Raw genomic sequence first — 21,562 nt, forward strand, 5'->3', positions numbered from 1 at the left:
TTAACCAAATAATTGTACAGACTTTTTTCCCAGATTTCCCAGCCAGTTAGGTATAGATAACAAATTAACCCGGTTAAAAAAAAAAAACAGAAAAACTAAAAAAGCAATCCTTGAAAAAGGTTCGACAAATGAGCAGGAAATATTAAAACTAACAAAAAATGTTGAAAAAAAATTTTTTCCATTGCTAATTTTTCGTTTCCTTTTTTTGAGATTGATTGGCATGGAAATAAAAATAAATAGGTTGCGCCCGGATTTCCGACGCCCCTGCAGGAGCTCCTGGACGAATGGAACAACAGAGTAGGGGTTGAAAACCCGAGCAAATGTGCTGCTGCCTCGCGGCTGAAGCTCGTACTAATCGCATATAGTTACCCCTTGGCCTAAAAGCGCGTAACATCTTGTAAGATATTTCTCACGTTTGTTTTACTTGTTGTTCTCCAAGTTAATCAAACGTCAAGTACTTTTAACTCTCATTAGCCAGTGCCCGAACTTGCAAATATTTTCAGTTTATTTATTGCGACTGACAACGGGTTAATCCTGCTCAACATTTTAAGAACTGAGCTCCATATGTGTTGACAGAGGTAAGAGACCTCGCAATCCAATCTAAAATTATAAATTATTTACTTTATATAAAACTTATCAATTTAGACTTTTTAGTTTTTGTAAATCTTCAATTTTGTGATTTAATTTTTTTTTGCAAAAAACTAGAAATTAATTGGTGAAATTTAAAATATAAAATTGGGGCATCAGAAAAACTTGAAAAAATATCCAGATCAAATATATAAATTATATTATTGTTTTATTAGGTCAATATTTACGCAAGCGCATTTACAAAAATCTTGCTAATTTTATCCATGATATTTAATCTCAAGTCTTAGATGCGAAAATCAATATTAACATTTAGCAAAATAATTATTTATCAGTGTAATAACAGTTTACAATTACCTGTGTTGAGATCAACGTCATTAGCATGCTCTTTGTTTTTTTGTGGCTATTACCACTTACCACATCCTCATTGCGCAATTTTCTCTATTTTTACTCTGTTTACACTGGTGCAATTTAACGTCAACGGTAATTATCGCCAGATTTTATTTTGTAATTAGAATTAGTCTCATTTTTTGTGCTAGGAAATTTTTTTTTAATTTTATGATTATAATCACAGTTGAATTATAAATAAAAAAATTTTTTAATTATAAATTTTGATTTTATTGTTATAAATTATTAAACAATAAAAAATACTAAAGTATGAAAAATGAGGGTTGAATTGTTACTCAAAAAGACTGCGATAGTGAAACAATTTTTCTTATTTATTGACCTGAGAGCTTATAGGGAAAAACTTTTGTTTTAATATAATGATTAATGATAATAGTTATCATTTTACTTTCATCGTAAATTGATACAGTGATTTATGTGTTTTAGTATTAAGAACGATTATTCATACAATTGAGAAAATTATTGCCATAATTCGAAAATGTTTTATTTTTACCTACTTTATGAGTTATATTTTTGACAAACTAATGACCATGTAAAAATATCTTTGATTTATTTAGAAATAATTTACAGTTTGAAAAAATTGAAAAAAAATTGAACTAATTAGTAAAAAATTATTTTGAATGATTTTTGATAAGTTTATAGCAAGAATCAAGTGATTAAAAAAAATTAATTTTATTATAAAAAAATTAAAAATAAATTTATTACAGAAATATCGTAAAAAGCATCCCTCGTTTAAAAAAAAAAAAAAAATGAACTTTTTTGTTAATAACTCTATTTTAATTTCAAGCTTATTGAAAATCATTAGAAATTGTTTTTTATTCAATGGTTTGATTTTTTATAAAAGCGTTCTTTTTAGTTTTGTAAACTGTAATTTATTTAAAAATTTTTTAGTTTGCAATTAAAAACCAGAAGTGTCAGACATCAATATTTTATCTAATTTTTATCCAATCGAAAGAAGAACAATATTTACTATGCATTTTGTTTTTTTTTTTGTCAGACAATCCTGGTCAAAATTTTATATTTTTTTTAATGCAATTAATAAAAAATTTTCTTAAAAATGAGATGCTAAATTGAAAAAGGTATCTTTTCATTTTTGTTTTAATTATTTTATTTTTTTTTTTTAAGTGCACATTGGACAAAATTCTAATCTAATAAAATTTTATGTGAAATATATCGATAAAGTTTAGGATATTTCCGCTTCACAGCATTATTTATATTTGTAAAAATTCTTGCCGTAAGATGGACGGTGTGGCTTAATGTATATAGAATAAGCGAAAGGAAATTTAGTATAGACCGGATAGCTCAAATGGTAGAGTAGCCGACATGTCTTCGGAAGGTTCTGGGTTCGAATCCCAGTCCGAGTTATCTAATAATTTTTTCTCGCATATTCTATAAACTCACATTAAGATGATCCTCTCCACATTCCTTTCTCAATCCTTTCCTACCAATATCCTGTTACGTGAATTTGGAACGCTTCACGTAATAATTACCGTAACTCCTATTCTTTCCCGCTTCACAGCATTGTTTATATTTGTAAAAATTTCACCTGATTCATAAAAAAATTTTTTTGATATTTATAAAATACTATCTCCAAAAAAAAAAAAAATAAACATAAAAAAATTTAAACAGGATAATAAAATTTAAATAGTTTGATAATATTATGAACAATAAATAAAAATAGAATTTTAGGTCAAAATGTATAAGATTTAAATATTTTTATTGCTTGACTAGCAAAGTTGCCAAGAGAGCTCTTATCCATATTGCATTGTTTTCTATGTCACATACTCACATAATGGAGAATTACGGTGAGGAAATACGGTATGCAGTATAGACTTGCTTGGATGCTTGCTATTATGGACCATAGCTATATATATATATATAGACTAGCACATACATCGATGTATCATTATCATTGTACTACTTGTACCTAAGGTATATACGAGCTTGGCATTGTGTTTTAACACGGTGTGCCAATATCCTCAGTGTCTTAACAAATTGCCATTTTTACACCCGTATCATAAAAAATAACATGAATTACCTATAAACTCTAAACCTTACGCTTACACTTGTTCCACTGTCATTAAACTTTTATTCTAGTTCCAGTTTTATATTTTTAATCTAGTAAAATGGATTGAAAAATTACTGAGATATAAGGCAGGCAAAATTTTTTACTCCCCATTAATTGAATTTAATTTTGCAAGCGGTTGATCGATTTTCTTGATTACGTTTTAATGACAATTGTCTGATGCATTAAAGGTTTTTTCTTTTTATAGGGTACTCAGATATGCTGGGTTTGATAACCTGTAATGCTATCAATTATTTATATTTAGTTTCTAGTTTTATAAAAAGAATTTTTTTTAAAACACAGAAAATCAATATCAACAATTTTATAGAAGTAAAGTTTTCTAAAAATTATTATTTCATAAATTTTGAGAAAAATCTGTGACTGATTGAAAAAATTCAATCAAGAAAGTTTCAAGTAAAAATTTGAATTTTTAAAATCTTCATCAATTTACATCCTTAAAAGTGACTAAAAATAAAATGTTTACTTCAAAAATTTGTCGATAGCTAAATTTTTCAATAATGTGTTATGATTTATGACCCAAAATAGGTAAAATCATTCCTAAAAAATCATCAAAATAAATACAAGATTTTTTACACAACTCATGATGCGAACCATCAGAAAGTGCTTTACGGTCGAAAAAAATTTTTTCGTCTCATTACGGCAACTATTTTTATTATCATAACCTTGTTAGTTCAAGGAATCAAAATATGTTGCATACTATTGTGAAGATAATTTAATGGAGATTAATTCCATACTTTTCAAAAATTTATTAAGGTAGTACCTCCGCGACAGTCCAGATAAAAAATTTTGACTCACTATCCATGTTATACGTATCGACAGAGCTAAGGTTTTAGGTTAAGTTTTTTTAACGTTACTGTACTCCTCGACTACTATATTCTCTATACATATACACACACACTACGATTTCAGTGACTAGCGACTCTTTTTCGTACCCCCTCTTCTAAAAGTAATCCTCTAAAAGTGAAATTTATTATAATTAATCTCGAAAATTACACTGTAAATAATTTTCATTTTTTTTTAATTGTTCAAAATATCATATTCTTTAATCTACTACGCGGAAAAAAACAACATTTAACTGGTTTCCATGTCGGGTGGAACCTAATTCCATCTATAGTGAAAAAATGTACAGATAGTAACTACTTCTATGTAGATTGTAGTAAGGACAATCTTCGTTGAACTGACTCCCATCTTGGATTGAACTGAGTTAAACGAAGATTGTCCCCACTATAATCTACATAGAAGTATTTACCATCCGTACATTTTTTCACTATGGATGGAACTAGCTTCCATCCGACATGGAAACCAGTTAAATCTTGTTTTTTCCGTGTAGCTTTTCGATAAAGTAGTGAAACTCCTTCAATGGAAAAAATTAAAAATACTGTCATTTTTCCACGCTTCTCCTATGTTACATGTACAAAAAATATCATTTTTAATTGCAATTATCTCAAATTAGGTACGGTAAATCGTCTTCAAATTTTAACAGCATATGTATTATGCATTTAATGACTTATATTAAAAGTTTCGAGGATTTCTCAAAATATTGCTTTCATAACCGTACTACCTTAAGTGCAACAGAAACGGAAAAAAACATCAAAATAGTTAAAAAAATTAGGAAAACGGTTGACCCTAAAGGCCATCCCTGCAACTTCCCGCTAATTCCATACTTAGGCGATTAAAATTGCACCAATGACGTTTTTGAGCTCTTCGAGCTTAAAAATACAATTTATGGGTTATTTTGAGCTCTCCGAGCTCAAAGAGATTGCTTTCCTATGCTTTTGAGCTCTTCGAGCTCAAAAGTCTGATAGAGATTTGATGACACTATTTTTTGAATTTTTAAACCGCAATAACTTTTGAATGAATAAACCGATTTTCACGCAGTTGGCAGCATTCGACGCAGTTTTTCAAGCCTCACTAAGAATCTCAAATTTTGAATTGATCGCGCTAGGAATTTCGGAGTTATTCCGAAAAAACACTTTTTTCGGTTTTCTTTCGTTCACGATATCTCTCGAACGAATCAACCGATTTTGACCGGACTGGTGGCGATCGACGTGGTTTTTTGAGGTTAAGAGCTGATTAGTTTTTGGAATTGAACCATCAAGCCGTTTAAAAGTTATTCCAAAAAAACCACATTTGAAAAAAATTTTTTTATCAATTTTTTGAAGATTTCTCAAAATCTATTGATCTGAATCGGTCTAAATAGTTTTCAAAATCTAAGTTTGGTCAAGCCCTTTCGAATGGCACCAACCGCGATGAAATCGGTCAAGCCGTTCAAAAGTTATAAGCGGTTCACATACTTTCACACACACACACACATACAGACACCGTGACAACCTCACGGGGATAGTCAGGGAAGCTTCCTGTGACCTTCAAACGTCGAGATCTGATGAAAACTCGATTTTTGCAAAACGGGGTGAAAACAATAACTTCCCGATTTTTGAAAATCTTCGATTTTCTTAGCGGGAAGTTAAAAATTTCCTGTCCGTCATGTATGAAACTCTGAAAACACTACAACTTGCAAAAAAATCTATTAATTGAGTAAAATTTTTTTTTTAATTTTTTGAACGAATTGTAGGTCACCGAATGCGAATGGCTAGGTAACTCAGCGTCGTTTATTTGCAATTAATAATATTAAAAAAACCAAATTACTGTACATTTATTGATCTATTGTGTACATTTATTCCACTAGAGGCACCTGATGCGCATTATTGTCCGAATTCAGCTATTTTATAAATTATTTTTTCAGATTCTTTTATTTTATTATTATCCCATAATTAAATGAGCATTATGAGTCGTGCACTTTTGGATTTTCCAAACTTTTTTTTTTATTTTGTTCTCAGCGAATTTATGATATTATTAACGAAGATACACCAAATATATTCATAGTTATGTTTTTAATTTTAAAATAATAAAGCATTTTGTTCAATTTTTTATTGAAAAATTTTTAAAGAAATAATCATTTGTCATATAAATAATTTTTATTTTTTAAAGACTATTTTTTATTATCTCAATTTTTTTTTTCCAAAAATTATACAGTCAATTAGTTAAAAAAAATTCAACTTTTACGAACATTAACTAACAAAATAAATTTTAAAATTTGCAGAAAGACACAAGCGGCAAAGAACGGTCGATAGGAAGCACAACATACAATTCATCCCCTGACGACCTTTACCTCGACGACCAGGACGCCTTGGAAGGATCCGGTCGCGGTGAAGTAAGAGACGATTTAGAAGCCTCAGGAAGTGGATATGGTCCTGACGACGAGGACGGAGATGGTTCATCACGTACGTATTCTCTAATTTTTTTTTTCCCAATCCAATCTCTGCTCTAGTCGATATTTTCTAACCGACTGCCCCAATCACCAATTACAGCAAGTTCAACTAATATACTTACAGTGCTGTTATTGATTCCGCAATAAATATGTAATGGGTTGATTTGATGAAGAAATAAATAACTAACTGAGTGAGCTTATTAGAGCAATCGATGATACAATTGATAATTATTGATTATTAACCAGACAATGACAGTATATAATAAATAACAAAATTATCGCGGGAATACGCAAAAATGAAGTTGACAAAATGATAAATTAAAAATATATAAATAAATTTTTTTTATTACGTCGAAACAAAATAAATAAATCACACAGTGTCAGTATTCAATATTTCATATCAATATCAATACCTACATATCTCTCTATACTATCTATCTTTATATCCATGCTCCATGTTTCATGTCCCATAGGCCTCTCCACTAACTCACAGTTATCGGAAATTCATTTTGCTGTTTTGTTTTCATATAAAGTATATATATATATCGATAAATAAACAATAAATGCATACATACACACATTCATATACATATACATATCGACACCTGTAAATCCAATGACGATCAAATATTAGTTTGATGGACGTATTCGTATCATATCACTTCCATTTCATGTTTATTATATTACTTTAATCTCCCTTCATATTTTGATACTTTGTAGATCCATCGATGTTGATCTATATTCATTTAGGGGAAAGGGGGGCAAAATAGGCCCCTAGGGGCAAAATGGGCCCCCAACATTTTCAACTCTCAGTGTTTGGGATGTATAATGGGCTGATTAGACTTTATTTATTTATTTATTTACTTCTGGTAAAACATTCTATAGAGGTGCAAGAAGCACCTGTGCATAGACACCAGAAAAATATAATACATTTATAAAAATTAATACATAATATTAAATTAACTAAGTAAGTAGTGTACAGAGTATATTAAGAATAATTTTACAAAATTTTTACATAAATACAATTTATCATGAATTAAAGTATTATTGATCTTATCTATTGATCTTATTTAAAAACCAAAGAATATTTTTCAGTTAAACGTGTTCTAGAATTTTCGAATTATAGAAAAAATTATATAGGTAAAGTACGAACTAGGTCGCGAGTTAAATAACAGCATTATTTACTATATTTTTTGTTAAAAAACTATTTATTTTACAGAAGCTTCCCTGACTATTTTTGCGATGCTCTGTGTGTGTGTGTGTGTGTGTGTGTGTGTGTGTGTGTGTGTGTGTGTGTGTGTGTGTGTGTGTGTGTGTGTGTGTGTGTGTGTGTGTGTGTGTGTGTGTGTGTGTGTGTGTGTGTGTGTGTGTGTGTGTGTGTGTGTGTGTGTGCGTGTATGAACGTAAACCTCTCATAACTTTTAAACGGCTCGACCGATTCAAACGGGATTGACAGCAATCGAAAGAGTTTCTTTGCCCCTAGATATTTTGAAATATTTAAGGTAATTCGGACCAATAGATTTTGAGTAATCTCAAAAATAAAATTTTCAGAAAATGTTTTTTTTTTTAATAAATTTTAATCTGCTGAATCAATCGTTTTCAAAAACTAATCAGCTCTTAGATCTAAAAAACTGCGTCGATTGCCGTCAACGTGATCAAAAGCGGTCGATTCGTTTGTGAGGTATCGTGAACAAAACATCAGGGAAAAAGTGTTTTTTTTTCTTACATAACTCCGACATTTATTCCTAGATCATTTTTGATTCAACGAGATGATTTTTAGAGCTTAAAAAATCACTTCAATCGCCACCAATAACGTCAAAATCGGTTGAATAGTTCGAGAGATATTTAATTTTAAAAAATTAAAAAAAGTATTTTTTTAACACATCTTTGAAATTTCAAGTCCGATTGTTTGGTTAGTGATAAATAATCTTTTTGTTCTAGAAAGACTGCATAGAATACCTTTAAATTTTTTTTAAATCGGTTAATTCATTTGTGAGATATCGTCGAAAAAATTCTAAAAAATTGTTTTTTTTTGTGATACATTTTTATTGGCTTAACCAATCGATTCGAAAAACTGTTCGGTTTTTAAGCTTAGAAACCCGCGTTGATCGCCGTTAACGCGACTGAAATTGGTTGATTAGTTTGAAAGATTCCGTTGTCGAAATAATTCAAAAAACGCGTTTTTTTTTTAAATTACACCGACATTTTTTACCTGATTTATTATTGCTTTTGGCGTGAAATGTGGAGCGCTTAGGTATGGAGCTAGCGGGAAGTTGCAGGGATGGCTTTTAGGGTCTATTGTTATCCTAATTTCTTATACTGAATACATAATAAAAAAATTCAAAACAAAATTCAAAAAATTCAAATAAAACAAGTAAGAAATATATTGAGTTTTTTGGGGGACCCGTTTTATCCCACTTTTCTCAATTTTTTAATTTCGATATACACAAAAAAATTAATACCATAAACTAAGTAAAAGGCCAAAAAAAGTAAAACGAGCTGAAAAACTCATATTATAAAAATTTTCTGAAGGTGGCCCATTTTGCCCCACATTTTCAATTTTTTATTTTTAATGAACAGAGCAAATTGAGGTCAAATACTTGGCAAGGGAATAAAAAAAAAGTAAAACCAGAGAAAAACACTAAGGATATCAACATTTTTTTCTTAAGGGGCCCATTTTGCCCCCCCCCCTTCCCCTACTACCAATATTACATACTCCATACATTATTTTAATAACTACTTTTATTTTAAATTATATCAATTATCTATTCGCTATTTTAGCAAAGTAATATTTGATAGTTTTTAAAGTTGCATTTAAATTTATTTTAATTACCAGTTTTATAAAAAAAAATTTCTTTTTATTGAATAAAAATTGAACTCAAAATTTTCAATAAAAAATTTGTGATTATTAGAAAAAAATTAAACATGAAACTTTCAGTAAAAAAAAAAAAAATAATGTTTATTTATTCACCTTCAGCTACAGAAATAATAAATATATAAAAAAATACATTTCGCTTTAAAAAAGAAATTAATAACACAAACTCATTAAATAACTTAGTTCTTCATTTCAATTTTCAATAGTCTTTTAAAGATTGGCATTGATTTTTCTTCTCTAGTAATTGTATTTGATTTATTAAAAATTTCACACCGGTGTGAATCGATTGTTTTCTCTTCTGATGTCGTCCTTTTTTATTTTTTACCAGTTTCTTTTTATTTCCAGTATTGTAATTATGTTATAGTTTTTTGACGATCATGAACCAATAAACAGACATCGAATTATTTTCAATATTATATATAAAAACAAATACATTATTACTTTATTCTCTCTTCTACTGCCATAAAACAACGCCTTCAATATTTGGCTAATAGGTGTAGGGTAGAAGTACCATTTGTGGCCACTGTCCATTTATGGCCATTTATTGTTCAAATAAACGATAGAAATGTATTTATATTAATAAACCATTAGAAACTCGATTTGTTTTAATATAAATTTTTTAAAACTCAACAAAAATATGGTTATAATATTATAATTTTTTATAAATTAATTCAAATGTTAACTGGCCAAAAATGATACTTCTACCCTAATATATTTACTCTCTCAATATCGCTCTCATTGCAGAGTTTTGTATTTTTTGCAAAATTTCCAAACATTCTTGATTGAGATTAATAATAATAATAATAATAAGAAGAAGAAGAAGAAGAAGGGGGCGTCCATTAATTACGTGAGGTGTTCTAGGGGGGGAGTGGATCATGCTAAATCTTACCAAATCTCACTTAGGGGGAAGGGGGGGGATCTTAACAAATATCACGTAATTTTTTCTCTAGCAGAAAACAGTGTAATATTGCGTGAAAAAGTATTTCTATAATAAAATATGGCCAAATTCGACCCAATAGTGTTTGTCGTATTCGTCTGAATCCTGCAGAGCAGCAAAGTAGCGCTCGATTGTTTAATTTGATTATTGATCGATAGGATTCACTAATTTTTTAGGTATAGATTTCTTTAGAAATCTATCGGTGGTAGCCGGTCTCATGTCGTAATTTTAATACAATTTTGTCATAATATGTTTAATTATCTTCAATTTAAACTATTGTTCGTCGACTTTTAATACTTTTTTCAATTTATTTCGTAGTTGAGAAAATTAAAAAAAAATCAATAATAAATTAAATTTTAGCTTTTATCATCAAATGACTTTTATATGTAAAAAATCCTATTTTTTAGGTAGATGTCTTTAAATATCTATTTGCTGTAGTCAGTCTCATATCGTTATTTGCAAAAATATAATAAAAAATAAATTTTAGGACATTACGGCCTTTTAATAACGTGTTTTTTTCAATATTCAAACAAGAAATCTACCTATCCATGTCGGGTGTAGCCGAATGGCACTTTTTTTCTCAATAATCCAACCCGTTTACAGCCAAAACATAAATTTTGAATAATCTCGCGTGAGATTAGGGGAGGGGGGAGGGAGTTGAGGAAAATCTTACGAAATCTTATCAAGGGGGGGGGGGGTTAAAAAATTCTCAAAAATGCCTCACGTAATTTATGGACGCCCCCTAATAATATATATTTAGCGATAGCTACTTTATAATACTATACACTGATAGAAGGATTTGTTTATAGTTAAAAATATTTGTTAATATTTAACAAATCATTTATTAGAGACCATTTTTTAGTATTAAACAAATATTTCTTAGTATTTAAAATAATTTATTTGTATTTAATATTGAGTCTGGCAATGGCCTGGTCGGCTCGGTGCTCGCTTTTCGAAAGAGTGGGACCCGGGTTCGATCCCAGCACGCACCAATATTTTTCAGTGATTATAATTAAAAATATGTGCGTTACGTTACGTTACCAGCCTCTAGAAGTGGCAGAGATAGCCGGGCGGCACACGTCTGACTTGGGCGATCATACATTTTAGCAACAACTTGAATGGGTGACCACTTTAGTCAGCGTTGGCTAGCGCGAGGGATCTCCGCACACTAGGAGAGGGGCCTAATGCTCCAGTGGTCGATAAAGAAGAGTTTCTTATCAATCACTGTAGACTTAACCCAGCTCCCACTGTACTATTATGGGTTTTCTTTGTGGTTTCCCCATGATTCTGTTCCAACAGCCTGAGAAGGTGAGGTTCAGGGTGACTACGGTACAGAAAGCACAAGTCGGTCCACAGCCGCAAAAATTAAAAGTAGAAATGAAGTGTCGGGTGGGACTTGCTGAGGTCCAATATGGGAAATAGAAAAAGCGTAGAGCTAGGAGAAAAAGAGGAATCAGCCTTGTAAAAACCGAGAGGTGTACAAGTAAAGCATAATAATAATAATTATTTGTATTTAATAAATCTGATATTCATTTATTAAATATTAATCAATCTTTTTAAATATTAAGAAATATTTGTTAAAGACTAAAAAGTGGTCTCTAATAAATTATTTGTTAAATATTAACAAATATTTTTAACTATAAACAAATCCTTCTATCAGTGTACATACAATGTTATTTTCCCTTGCACATATACATTCATATTAATTCAAGATAAATTTCTCAGTTGTAAATTCTTTGAGACATCTTTTAAACATAAATAATCTGTCTTCTTCTTTTAGACTGTCTAGTAATTGATTATAATAATTAAAACCACCATAGGCTAAACAATTCTCAGTTGCTATAATAAAAATAATAATAATAATAATAATAATAATTTTTTAGATAATCCGTTCCGAGAACATGACACTAATAAACTAGACACCCCGCCAAAACCAGATAAATCGGACCGTCCAGTTTACGTTGAAGACGTGCAGAGTCCAGGAAAAGATTCTGAGGTAATGCTACTTTTTATTATTGATACATTTATTTACATATTGAAGAATTGATGATGACTAATAAAAACTGTATTTTCAAAAGGACCTTGCGCCACCGAAGATCAACAAAGAAAATAATAATAACGACGTAAACGTCAGCGACAAAGTCGACCGTGAAGAAGATTCAGATCAAGACGAAGACACTGAAGACACTCACGAAGTGTTGATAATGAATCCTAAACACGAAGATCGTACTAGTTCATTCTTTGCGCAGCCAGGTGTACTTGCTGGTAACTATTATATAACAATATATAATAATAACAATAATTTGGGTTTAAGTTTAATTTTACGCTGATAATGTTACGAATAATGATTATGGCAAAATTATAGGTGGAATGACAACTATTAGTATTATTGCAGTGCAAGTTATTAATAGAAGAATTCACTGTTGATACTTTATTCATAAAAATTAATTTATTATTCATTTCTTGATATATTAAATTAAGATTTTATCTTAATTATGGATATTAATTGATGAAATTAAAAATATACTTTTTCATTAATTTTGTCTATATTTAATACTAAGTTAATTAAATTAAAAAATTTATTTTAAATTTGATTCCTGCAATTTCAACAGTTTTACTTCATCTTTAAATAAATATTGTTTAATATTTAATGAATATATATTTAACAAATTAATATTCATAAGGTATAAAATTGATTTAAAATTATAAAATATTCATTTATATTAATATCCTCGAGAAAAAATATTTTTTAACTTCATAAATTATTTAATTTTATTCATAAATAAGTCACTTGATTAAAGACCGCTAGAAATTTATATATTTTCAGTTTCACATCGTATAAATTAACTGACGAAAAAATATTTAAGTTTTATATAAATATTTTAACAGTGATTTAATCGTTCCAAAAATATTACGTCTAGGAATTTTCGTTATTATTATCATTTCGATAATTTAAATTTTATTATTATCAACAATACTCAGCCTAAATTTTAACAAAAATTTGATTATATTATTGATTGAAACTAATGATTAATGATAAACTTTTTTTTTTAATTTCAGCCGTAATTGGTGGAGCAGTAGTCGGATTATTATGCGCAATATTAGTTGTTATGTTTATCGTATACAGAATGCGCAAAAAAGACGAAGGTTCATATGCCTTAGACGAACCAAGAAGATCACCAGCAGCTGCGGCGTATCCGAAGGCCGGAGCGCCACATCACAATCGTGAATTTTACGCTTGAAATCCTCGTGCCAAGCTCTACTTGAACAATGATAACCGTTTGACCGAGTGAGAAGATACGATTTAATTAGAAAATAAATAAGTAAATTTAAAAAAAATATAAAAATCCGTGAAAAATGACAAAAAAAAAATAAAATATCAACTAATAAGAGACGAACAAACAATTTATTGCTGATGGAATTTTTAAAGTCTTTAAATGTCACAACTTTAAATTTGAAAATTATTTTTTTTAAGACTCAAGCAATTGCAACGCTTTCAAATTTTTAATCTTCCATCGTTACTTTTGATCTTGTACTAAATAATTATTAATTGTCAGATAAATTATTACGCTATAGATATTTTTTGAACTTAGCTAAAACCAATTATGCATCATTTTTACTCTTCAGTTTGCGTCATCGTGACCGACATAAAAAAATTCCAAATGCATTTACGTAAAAAGCGTGAGAAAATATTTAAGCTCATGTTTGTCTGTATGTGTGCAAATCTGTAATGTCCGTAAGTGTGCGTGATAATGCTATTTGTGTGCGTGTGTGTATAGTATTGAGAGGTTATAGAATAACTTGAATCTCTGATTAATTGTAATTTTTTTTTTATTTTTTCTCGAGACTGAGAGATTGAAATTAAACACAGATTCTTTCTGAAGTTTCTGTAGAAATCATGTTTTTTTTTAAACTATTTTTTGTACGTAATTATCATTAATTAATATGTTGGGCATGATTTTTCTCTCTGAAACAATCCGATAAATGACGTAATATGATTATAATTATTTAATTTCTCGCAATACTATTTTACTTGCAAAAATTTATTTTATCAATTTGTTAAAAAATGGCAGACTGGAAATTTTTGTCTTGTAGACAAAGTGTTGGTACCTAACCTTAAAATGAACAATGTAAATTTTTGTCAATTATTTGAATTTCATAATTTGTCAAATAATTATTTTTCTGTTCAAAAAATAATATAAAAAGGTTAACTGCAAACAATATGAATTAATTTGTAGAATTGGTTATATTGTTTGTTACTAACCTAAAAATTACAACAAACTATAAGAGTACTGATTTAAAATTTTTGATTAACTAATTACACAGCTGAATTTAATTGCGTGTAGATAAATTAAATAAGAAATCAATTTATATTTTAAGTGTGTGCTTGATTTAATGACGAACAAGTAGCTAATAATTTACATTATTACGCAAACAAGCAATAGCAAATTTGTCGTAATTACCCAGCATACAAATTGCTTCAATTTTAATAAATTAACTCGCTATTAATGCTTAATACTCATTTATTAATACTATATTTAGTTTTTTAAATATATAAATAAGTTTTTAAATTGTAACTAAAAAAAAAAAAAAATCACCCGAACAATCAATTTAACCTCTAAAGAGTTTGAATGTTAATCAAATAAATTCTTAGTCTGCCATATTGAAACAAAATTTATTTACAGTTAAATTATTAATACAAGTAACTGAAAAATAATATTATAAAAGGGATCACTGTAAAATTTTGTGATGGATTAATGAAGAAATGAAATATAAAAGAAAAACTAATTAATAATAAATAATGAAAAAAAAAAGTAAATAATCACAATTGTGCCCCTTGTTAATAAAAGTAGCGCACACAAGTCTTGATTGACTGAAACATACAATTTTTTGCCATATATTATTATATTTAAAAGAAAAAATTAGTAAGAGAGAATGTATGAAATGAACGACGAATACAAGAGAGCATGCTGATTAAATTAATTATAAAAAATAAAAACTAATTAATTAATTAATTGATAAAAAAAATTATCTACGCCGGAATTTATAATTCCATAATTTATTATAATAATCGAATGCATTATTTATTCACATTACAATATATTGTATACATTATTTTTTTATTACGCATTAATAATTATTATTGTTAATTTCTTTTGCTTATACATGATCTTTGTTTGTTTTTTTTTTAACCAATTGTTAATCATTCCTTAGTCATTAATTGATATATCGTCCAATTAACCGGCAACTAATGAATAACACTTTTTTTTCGATAAAAAAAATAAAAAATAATTCATTAATTACTATATATATAAATATATAAATATAATTATAAATATTATATATTATTGATAAATATAAATAAATTAGTTAATAACAAAAGATGAATGATTAAATAATTAAATAAATAATAATAAAAACAACAAAAGCAAACGTGTCCATCATGGCATTTGACTTTTCTCAAACTTTGTATATCTAATTATTATTAATATAATTATTATTATTATGTAGAATTTTAATATTTAATCAATCGAGTAAATTAACACAGCTATTTGTAAATTCGAGACATTTTCTTACGATTGCAGGTATATTATGATCAATAAGTCGAGATTATCGATACATTTTAAATATTTAAATGATAAATAATTATAAATTTATATATACATACTAAAGTTTATTTTATTTAGATCATTATTTTATTTTATAGTTTTTAATCGCAAATTTTTATTTTTAATTTTTAATATATTGCACAGTGAAGACTAGTGTAACAAAATATATACATTTTTAGGTTTCATTAACAAATTAACAAATTTTTATTTGATAAATGATCAATTATTGTCAATAATTAAAAAAAATGACACGTCAATAAATTAAAAAAAAAACATTTATTCACAGAAAAAAATTAAATTAAATCAAGAGAAAAATTCTTGAACCATGAAAATAATTTTGAAAAGTTTTATTGTTTTTAATCAAGACGAAAAATTTTTGAATTAAGAAAAATTTCTTAGATAAAGAATTTTTCTACTCAAATCAAGAAGATGAAGTTCTTCAAAATTATTTACTTGATTCAAGTAAATTTTTTTTTCTGTGTTTGAAGAGAAAAAAATTTTTAATTATTTATCAAAAAATATAAATAAATTTTTTTCTTTTAATTTATGGAAGATAACTATGAAACAAATTAAAAAACAAATGAACTAAATAAAAAAAACTTTACAGCATACATATTGAAATATATGTATATACATATATATAAATACATAACAAACCTAAAGCATGTAAAAGAGAGTAAATTTGAAATATAAATAAAATAATAGATTTATGAGAAGAAATGAACTCGAGCAAGAATAAGATAAAGTGATTAAACGGTGAAAGAAAACGATTAATATCATACTAAAACTGCCATACTACAATTAAGATTATCCGGCATTTCGTCAAGAGTAAAAACATTTTGAAACCTTTAATAGCAAAAACAAATTGAAAAAAAAAAAAAAATAAACTCTCTGATGCTTAGCATTTATTCAATTGAATTAATAATTTTGTAATTGATCTATTTATTGTACTCTTAATTACTTTGGCTATAATTAAGCATCTATTGATTTTATAAAATAAGTTAATTACTCTGTAAACCATGACAAATTCACAAAGCGTGAGCATTTAATGCAATTATCAAAAATTAATCCCGGTTAAAATTAACTAGTAACAAACAAAAGTTAATTAATCGAGTAACGGTTTAATTAATAAAATTACGTGCATATTTTAGATTTATTTTGTTCCTTTTATTTATTTTTAATCAATAAAATACAGTAAATATATCAAATTTTTACTTTTAATAAAATTTTTAAGAAACTAACAACATTTTGAGATTATTGTTATCGAATAGTTTTAAAATTAATGTCTGGAAGATCCATCTTGGAAATACGCGTAAAAATGGCTAACAACAATAACTTGCTGGTTATTCACATGGCGCATTAAAACATAAAAAGTCCTTGGGTAAAACAAAATGTATTGATAAAAAAAAAAACAAAAAAAAAACAAGAAATTGTCTACTTTTTAAAAGAAAAATAATTGTAATGAAATATTTTATAAGAGAATGTATTCATTAAATACTTATATACGGTAATGAAAATAATTATTTAAATAATCGAGGAAGTAAGTGGAAAAATAAATAAGAAAATTGCGTGGAAAAAATTTCGAAAAATATTATTATTAATTATGATTGCGTATTAATTACATATTTAAAAACTAACAATTTGTATTGATAATAAATAACCTAGATATTGTTTTTCTTTGTATGTAAGTACTAAATTTTGGTAAAACAAGTATTTACATATATGTGTATATATTTATCTCAATCGCACATCATATTTAAAAGAAAATTACAAGTAAATACATATATACATGTATATGTACTTATTCGCACGAAAATGAAGATATTATTAACTTCTGTAATGATTTTTTTATTTATTATAAATAATGAATATAAAATTTTTGAAAATATTAATAATTACTATAATTAATTATTGATTATTGAATAATTTGCCGTTAATGAAGCTATGGATTTATTTACTGCGTAATGTAACTAACATGATTGTAACTCGTTGAGCAATTACTTTTCTAATTCAACTAACAGAAGCTAGGATCCAGAGGATAAAAACATTATATTTGTATGAGAAAGAGTAATTTAAAGTAGTAAAGTATGAAAAATAAGAAATGGAGTTCGTTGGGACTAAGACAATGCTTTCGCGTTCGTATTAGAACGCTTGTACGTTAAACATGTTATGATTATTATTGATTAATTGATTTATCGACAAACAGAGGAATGAAATGAAGGAGAAGAAATGAATTAATAATAATTGCACTATATTAAATTAGTATGAATAACAATTATTGTATGTGGTCGCTCCTTTTCTGTAAATAAACACTGTAATGTATAAAAAATAATTATTTATGACTGTTCATTGATTTCCTTTAAGGTAGTAAGGTAAAAGCCCCAATAGATGATCACGTACCAGTATATGATCACTCCATGTATTTGTATATCTATATTCACAAATATAGGTATACAAATACATGGAGTGATCATATACTGGTACATGATCATCTATTGGGGCTTTTACCTTATCCTTGATTAGAAAGTTACCGTTTGAAATTTGATAAATTTTGACATATTAGTAAATTATAGTAAGATATTGTCCATTATAGTAAGATGAAGTCCATTAAGGGGGATAGCCACTGTGAAATTAAAAAAAAAAAAATTAGAAAAACGGTTGACCCTGAAGGCCATCCCTGCAACTTCCCGCTAATTCCATACTTAGGCGCTTAAAATTGCACCAATGACGTTTTTGAGCTCTTCGAGCTTAAAAATACAATTTATGGGTTATTTTGAGCTCTCCGAGCTCAAAGAGATTGCTTTCCTATGCTTTTGAGCTCTTCGAGCTCAAAAGTCTGATAGAGATTTGATGACACTATTTTTTGAATTTTTAAACCGCAATAACTTTTGAATGAATAAACCGATTTTCACGCGGTTGGCAGCATTCGACGCAGTTTTTCAAGCCTCACAAAGAATCTTAAATTTTGAATTGATCGCGCTAGGAATTTCGGAGTTATTCCGAAAAAACACTTTTTTTCGGTTGTCTTTCGTTCACGATATCTCTCGAACGAATCAACCGATTTTGACCGGACTGGTGGCTATCGACGTGGTTTTTTGAGGTTAAGAGCTGATTAGTTTTTGGAATTGAACCATCAAACCGTTTAAAAGTTATTCCAAAAAAACCACATTTGAAAAAAATTTTTTCAGTTTTTGAAGATTTCTCAAAATCTATTGATCCGAATCGGCCCAAATTATACTCAAAATCTAAGTTTGGTCAAGCCCTTTCGAATGGCACCAACCGCGATGAAATCGGTCAAGCCGTTCAAAAGTTATAAGCGGTTCACATACTTTCACACACACACACACACACACATACATACAGACACCGTGACAACCTTGCGGGGATAGTCAGGGAAGCTTCCTGTGATCTTCAAACGTCGTGATCTGATGAAAACTCGAGTTTTGCAAAATGGGGTTAAACCAATAACTTCCCGATTTTTGAAAATCTTCGATTTTCTTAGCGGGAAGTTAAAAAAAAATTTTTTTTTTTTATTAAATCAAAGTTTATATGGGTGATTCTTTGTAAGGACGTCTTAAACCTGTACAAAATTGTCCGACCAAATTATTTTTGATTTTATTAGAAAAAAAATTAACAAGGGCTACAAAACTATCAGCTTAATCATAATAAATAAACAGCAGAATTAATTTTTGCTTTTTCGATATTTGTGTATCTTTTGCTATATAACATGACAGGGGACTGTTTTTTTTTCTATCAAATTGAGAAAAATCAAGCATGTTGATTAATGTTTACATTAATTAGAATAATATTAAGACTTATGGATCTAATTTTATAAATAAAAATAGCTGCCAGGGGACTGAGTTTTGAAGTAGCCCAGACACATATTTCAAGCACAAACGGTGCTTTGACACTAAATAAAATGGCGATAAAGCGCTAACAGCCCTATGGTTATTAACTCAAGGCTAGTTAGATCCTTATAAACCTTACAAATGGTAAAATAACATGCTGAATTTTTTTTTTTGGCTTTGAACTTCTGGTAGGGGACTGATCTTAAAATGCCTGGGACAAACTTTGGCTTAATGAATTTAATGAAACAACTTAATTTTCGGTACTTTTTATTGAAGAAGATTGTTAGTTAACTAATTAAGTTTATAAACATTATGGACCAAATTATATATTATTGACGAATAATTTAAAATTTAATCTTAAAGTTTTAATTTTGGGAATGGGACAGCCCAGGGGATTGATATTTCGGTGGTTTACGAATTTATAGCAAAAAAACCAAAATTTATTTCATTTTAGTTTTCAACGCTCCAAATTGAAATGTTTTTTTACTTTCGTAATAAATTTTTTTTTAGTAACATAATAACAATTTTTTATAACAAAAAAATGCCTGGAACAGTAAAAAACATCCTTACAGAGAATCATCCATATATTCAAGTATATGTTTCTAGAGTTTTATATGAAAATTTCGAATATTTTTCGAGTTATAGTCATTTTTGTGACAGCGCGTCAAATGACCATTGAGCACGCGCGGCGCTCCGACAAAAACGCGTTTTTCTCAAACTACTTTTCTCGAACTAGTCTCATCTGTAATTTGCATAAATATGAACCGATTTGCAACTTTTTTTTTTCTTATTCGTCTATTCAGTAGCTATAGTTGCAAAGAGGGGATTTCGAAAATTTTGATTTTTAAGATTTTTTAAGGCTGTTTAAATCCAAAAAAATGAAAAAAAAAAAAAAAACGAAAAAATTTTTAATATATCTCCATTTTTTTTTTAATCCAAATTTCCAAAATCCCCTGCGTGGAACGATAATCACATGTATGCAGATTACAACGCAGTTTGGTTTTTTTGTTTTAGATAATCCGTTTTTGTGTTAAAGATGAGACCGTGGTGGGGGAAATTTTTTTGGTGCTCCACAAAAATCCTTATAACTTTCTAACAACATTATATTTTTCAATAAAAATTCAGGAGGATGATCTTTAACGTATACTTTATAAAACAAAAAAAAATTCGATCCCTAAATTCCTTTATCCCAGTAAAAAAAAATCCCGAAAATCACCTATTTTTTCGATCCTTACAGTGGCTATCACCAATATAAAAATATATGAAAATTAAATTCGCCGACACCAGTAAATTTTTATAATTTATTTTTTTTTATTGAAAAAAAGAGCTCTCCGAGCTTAAAAATTCAAAAGTTATATAAAAAAAAAAACAATTATTTAGAAATTTTTCAATGACTATAACTTTTAAAGTTATACACAGCAAAAAATTTTGCGTCATTGGGTCAAAAAACTTAGGGTTTAAAATTTTTGTGTTAAATACTAATGTAAATATTTAACACCTATATGTGTAAATTTAACATTTATTATGTTAAATCAATACAAAAAAAGTGTTAAATATTTAACATAAAAATTTTTAACACTAAATTTTTTGACGCAATGACGCAAAATTTTTTACTGTGTGTAACGTAAAAAAAAATCTTCTACCACGCGCTCGGTCAAAATCCGCTTTCGTTCAACTCACAGTCACTCAATATTTACAAAAATTAATTTTTTCAAAAATCTGTAGCTTAATTTGTTCCTAAGATACGGTCTTCAATGCAAAATCTGTTTTTTGATTCTAAAAAATCGAATTTTTGAGATAAACATTTTATCAATAGCTTAAAATGTTCGTTTTAATATTAGAAATCTATTAAAGAACAAAAATAGACGATCGGATAATTTTTCAGCTCGCAACATCAATTTGTTTATAAAACATTGATTTTGTGTTAAACTAATAATAAATTAGTCAAA

General features: G+C 27.9%; 1 protein-coding gene across 2 annotated transcripts in view; it reads left to right on the forward strand.

Annotated features, from left to right (window-relative positions):
* The window catches only part of LOC123260484 (syndecan), a 74,567-nt gene extending 59,395 nt beyond the window's left edge, over positions 1-15,172 (forward strand). The window contains exons 1-5 of one of the 2 annotated variants that reach the window (XM_044721594.1): positions 376-578; positions 6,177-6,357; positions 12,040-12,152; positions 12,235-12,421; positions 13,217-15,172. In XM_044721594.1, coding sequence (XP_044577529.1) covers positions 12,361-12,421; positions 13,217-13,398 — 243 coding nt within the window. In that variant the 5' untranslated portion in view covers positions 376-578; positions 6,177-6,357; positions 12,040-12,152; positions 12,235-12,360 and the 3' untranslated portion in view covers positions 13,399-15,172. Of the gene's footprint in view, positions 1-375; positions 579-6,176; positions 6,358-12,039; positions 12,153-12,234; positions 12,422-13,216 lie in introns of those variants that run through there. The other variant, XM_044721593.1, reaches the window with a different exon arrangement.
* The last annotated feature ends 6,390 nt before the right edge of the window (positions 15,173-21,562 follow it).

This window comes from Cotesia glomerata, linkage group LG3, assembly GCF_020080835.1.
Source record: "Cotesia glomerata isolate CgM1 linkage group LG3, MPM_Cglom_v2.3, whole genome shotgun sequence".
NCBI lineage: Eukaryota > Metazoa > Arthropoda > Insecta > Hymenoptera > Braconidae > Cotesia > Cotesia glomerata.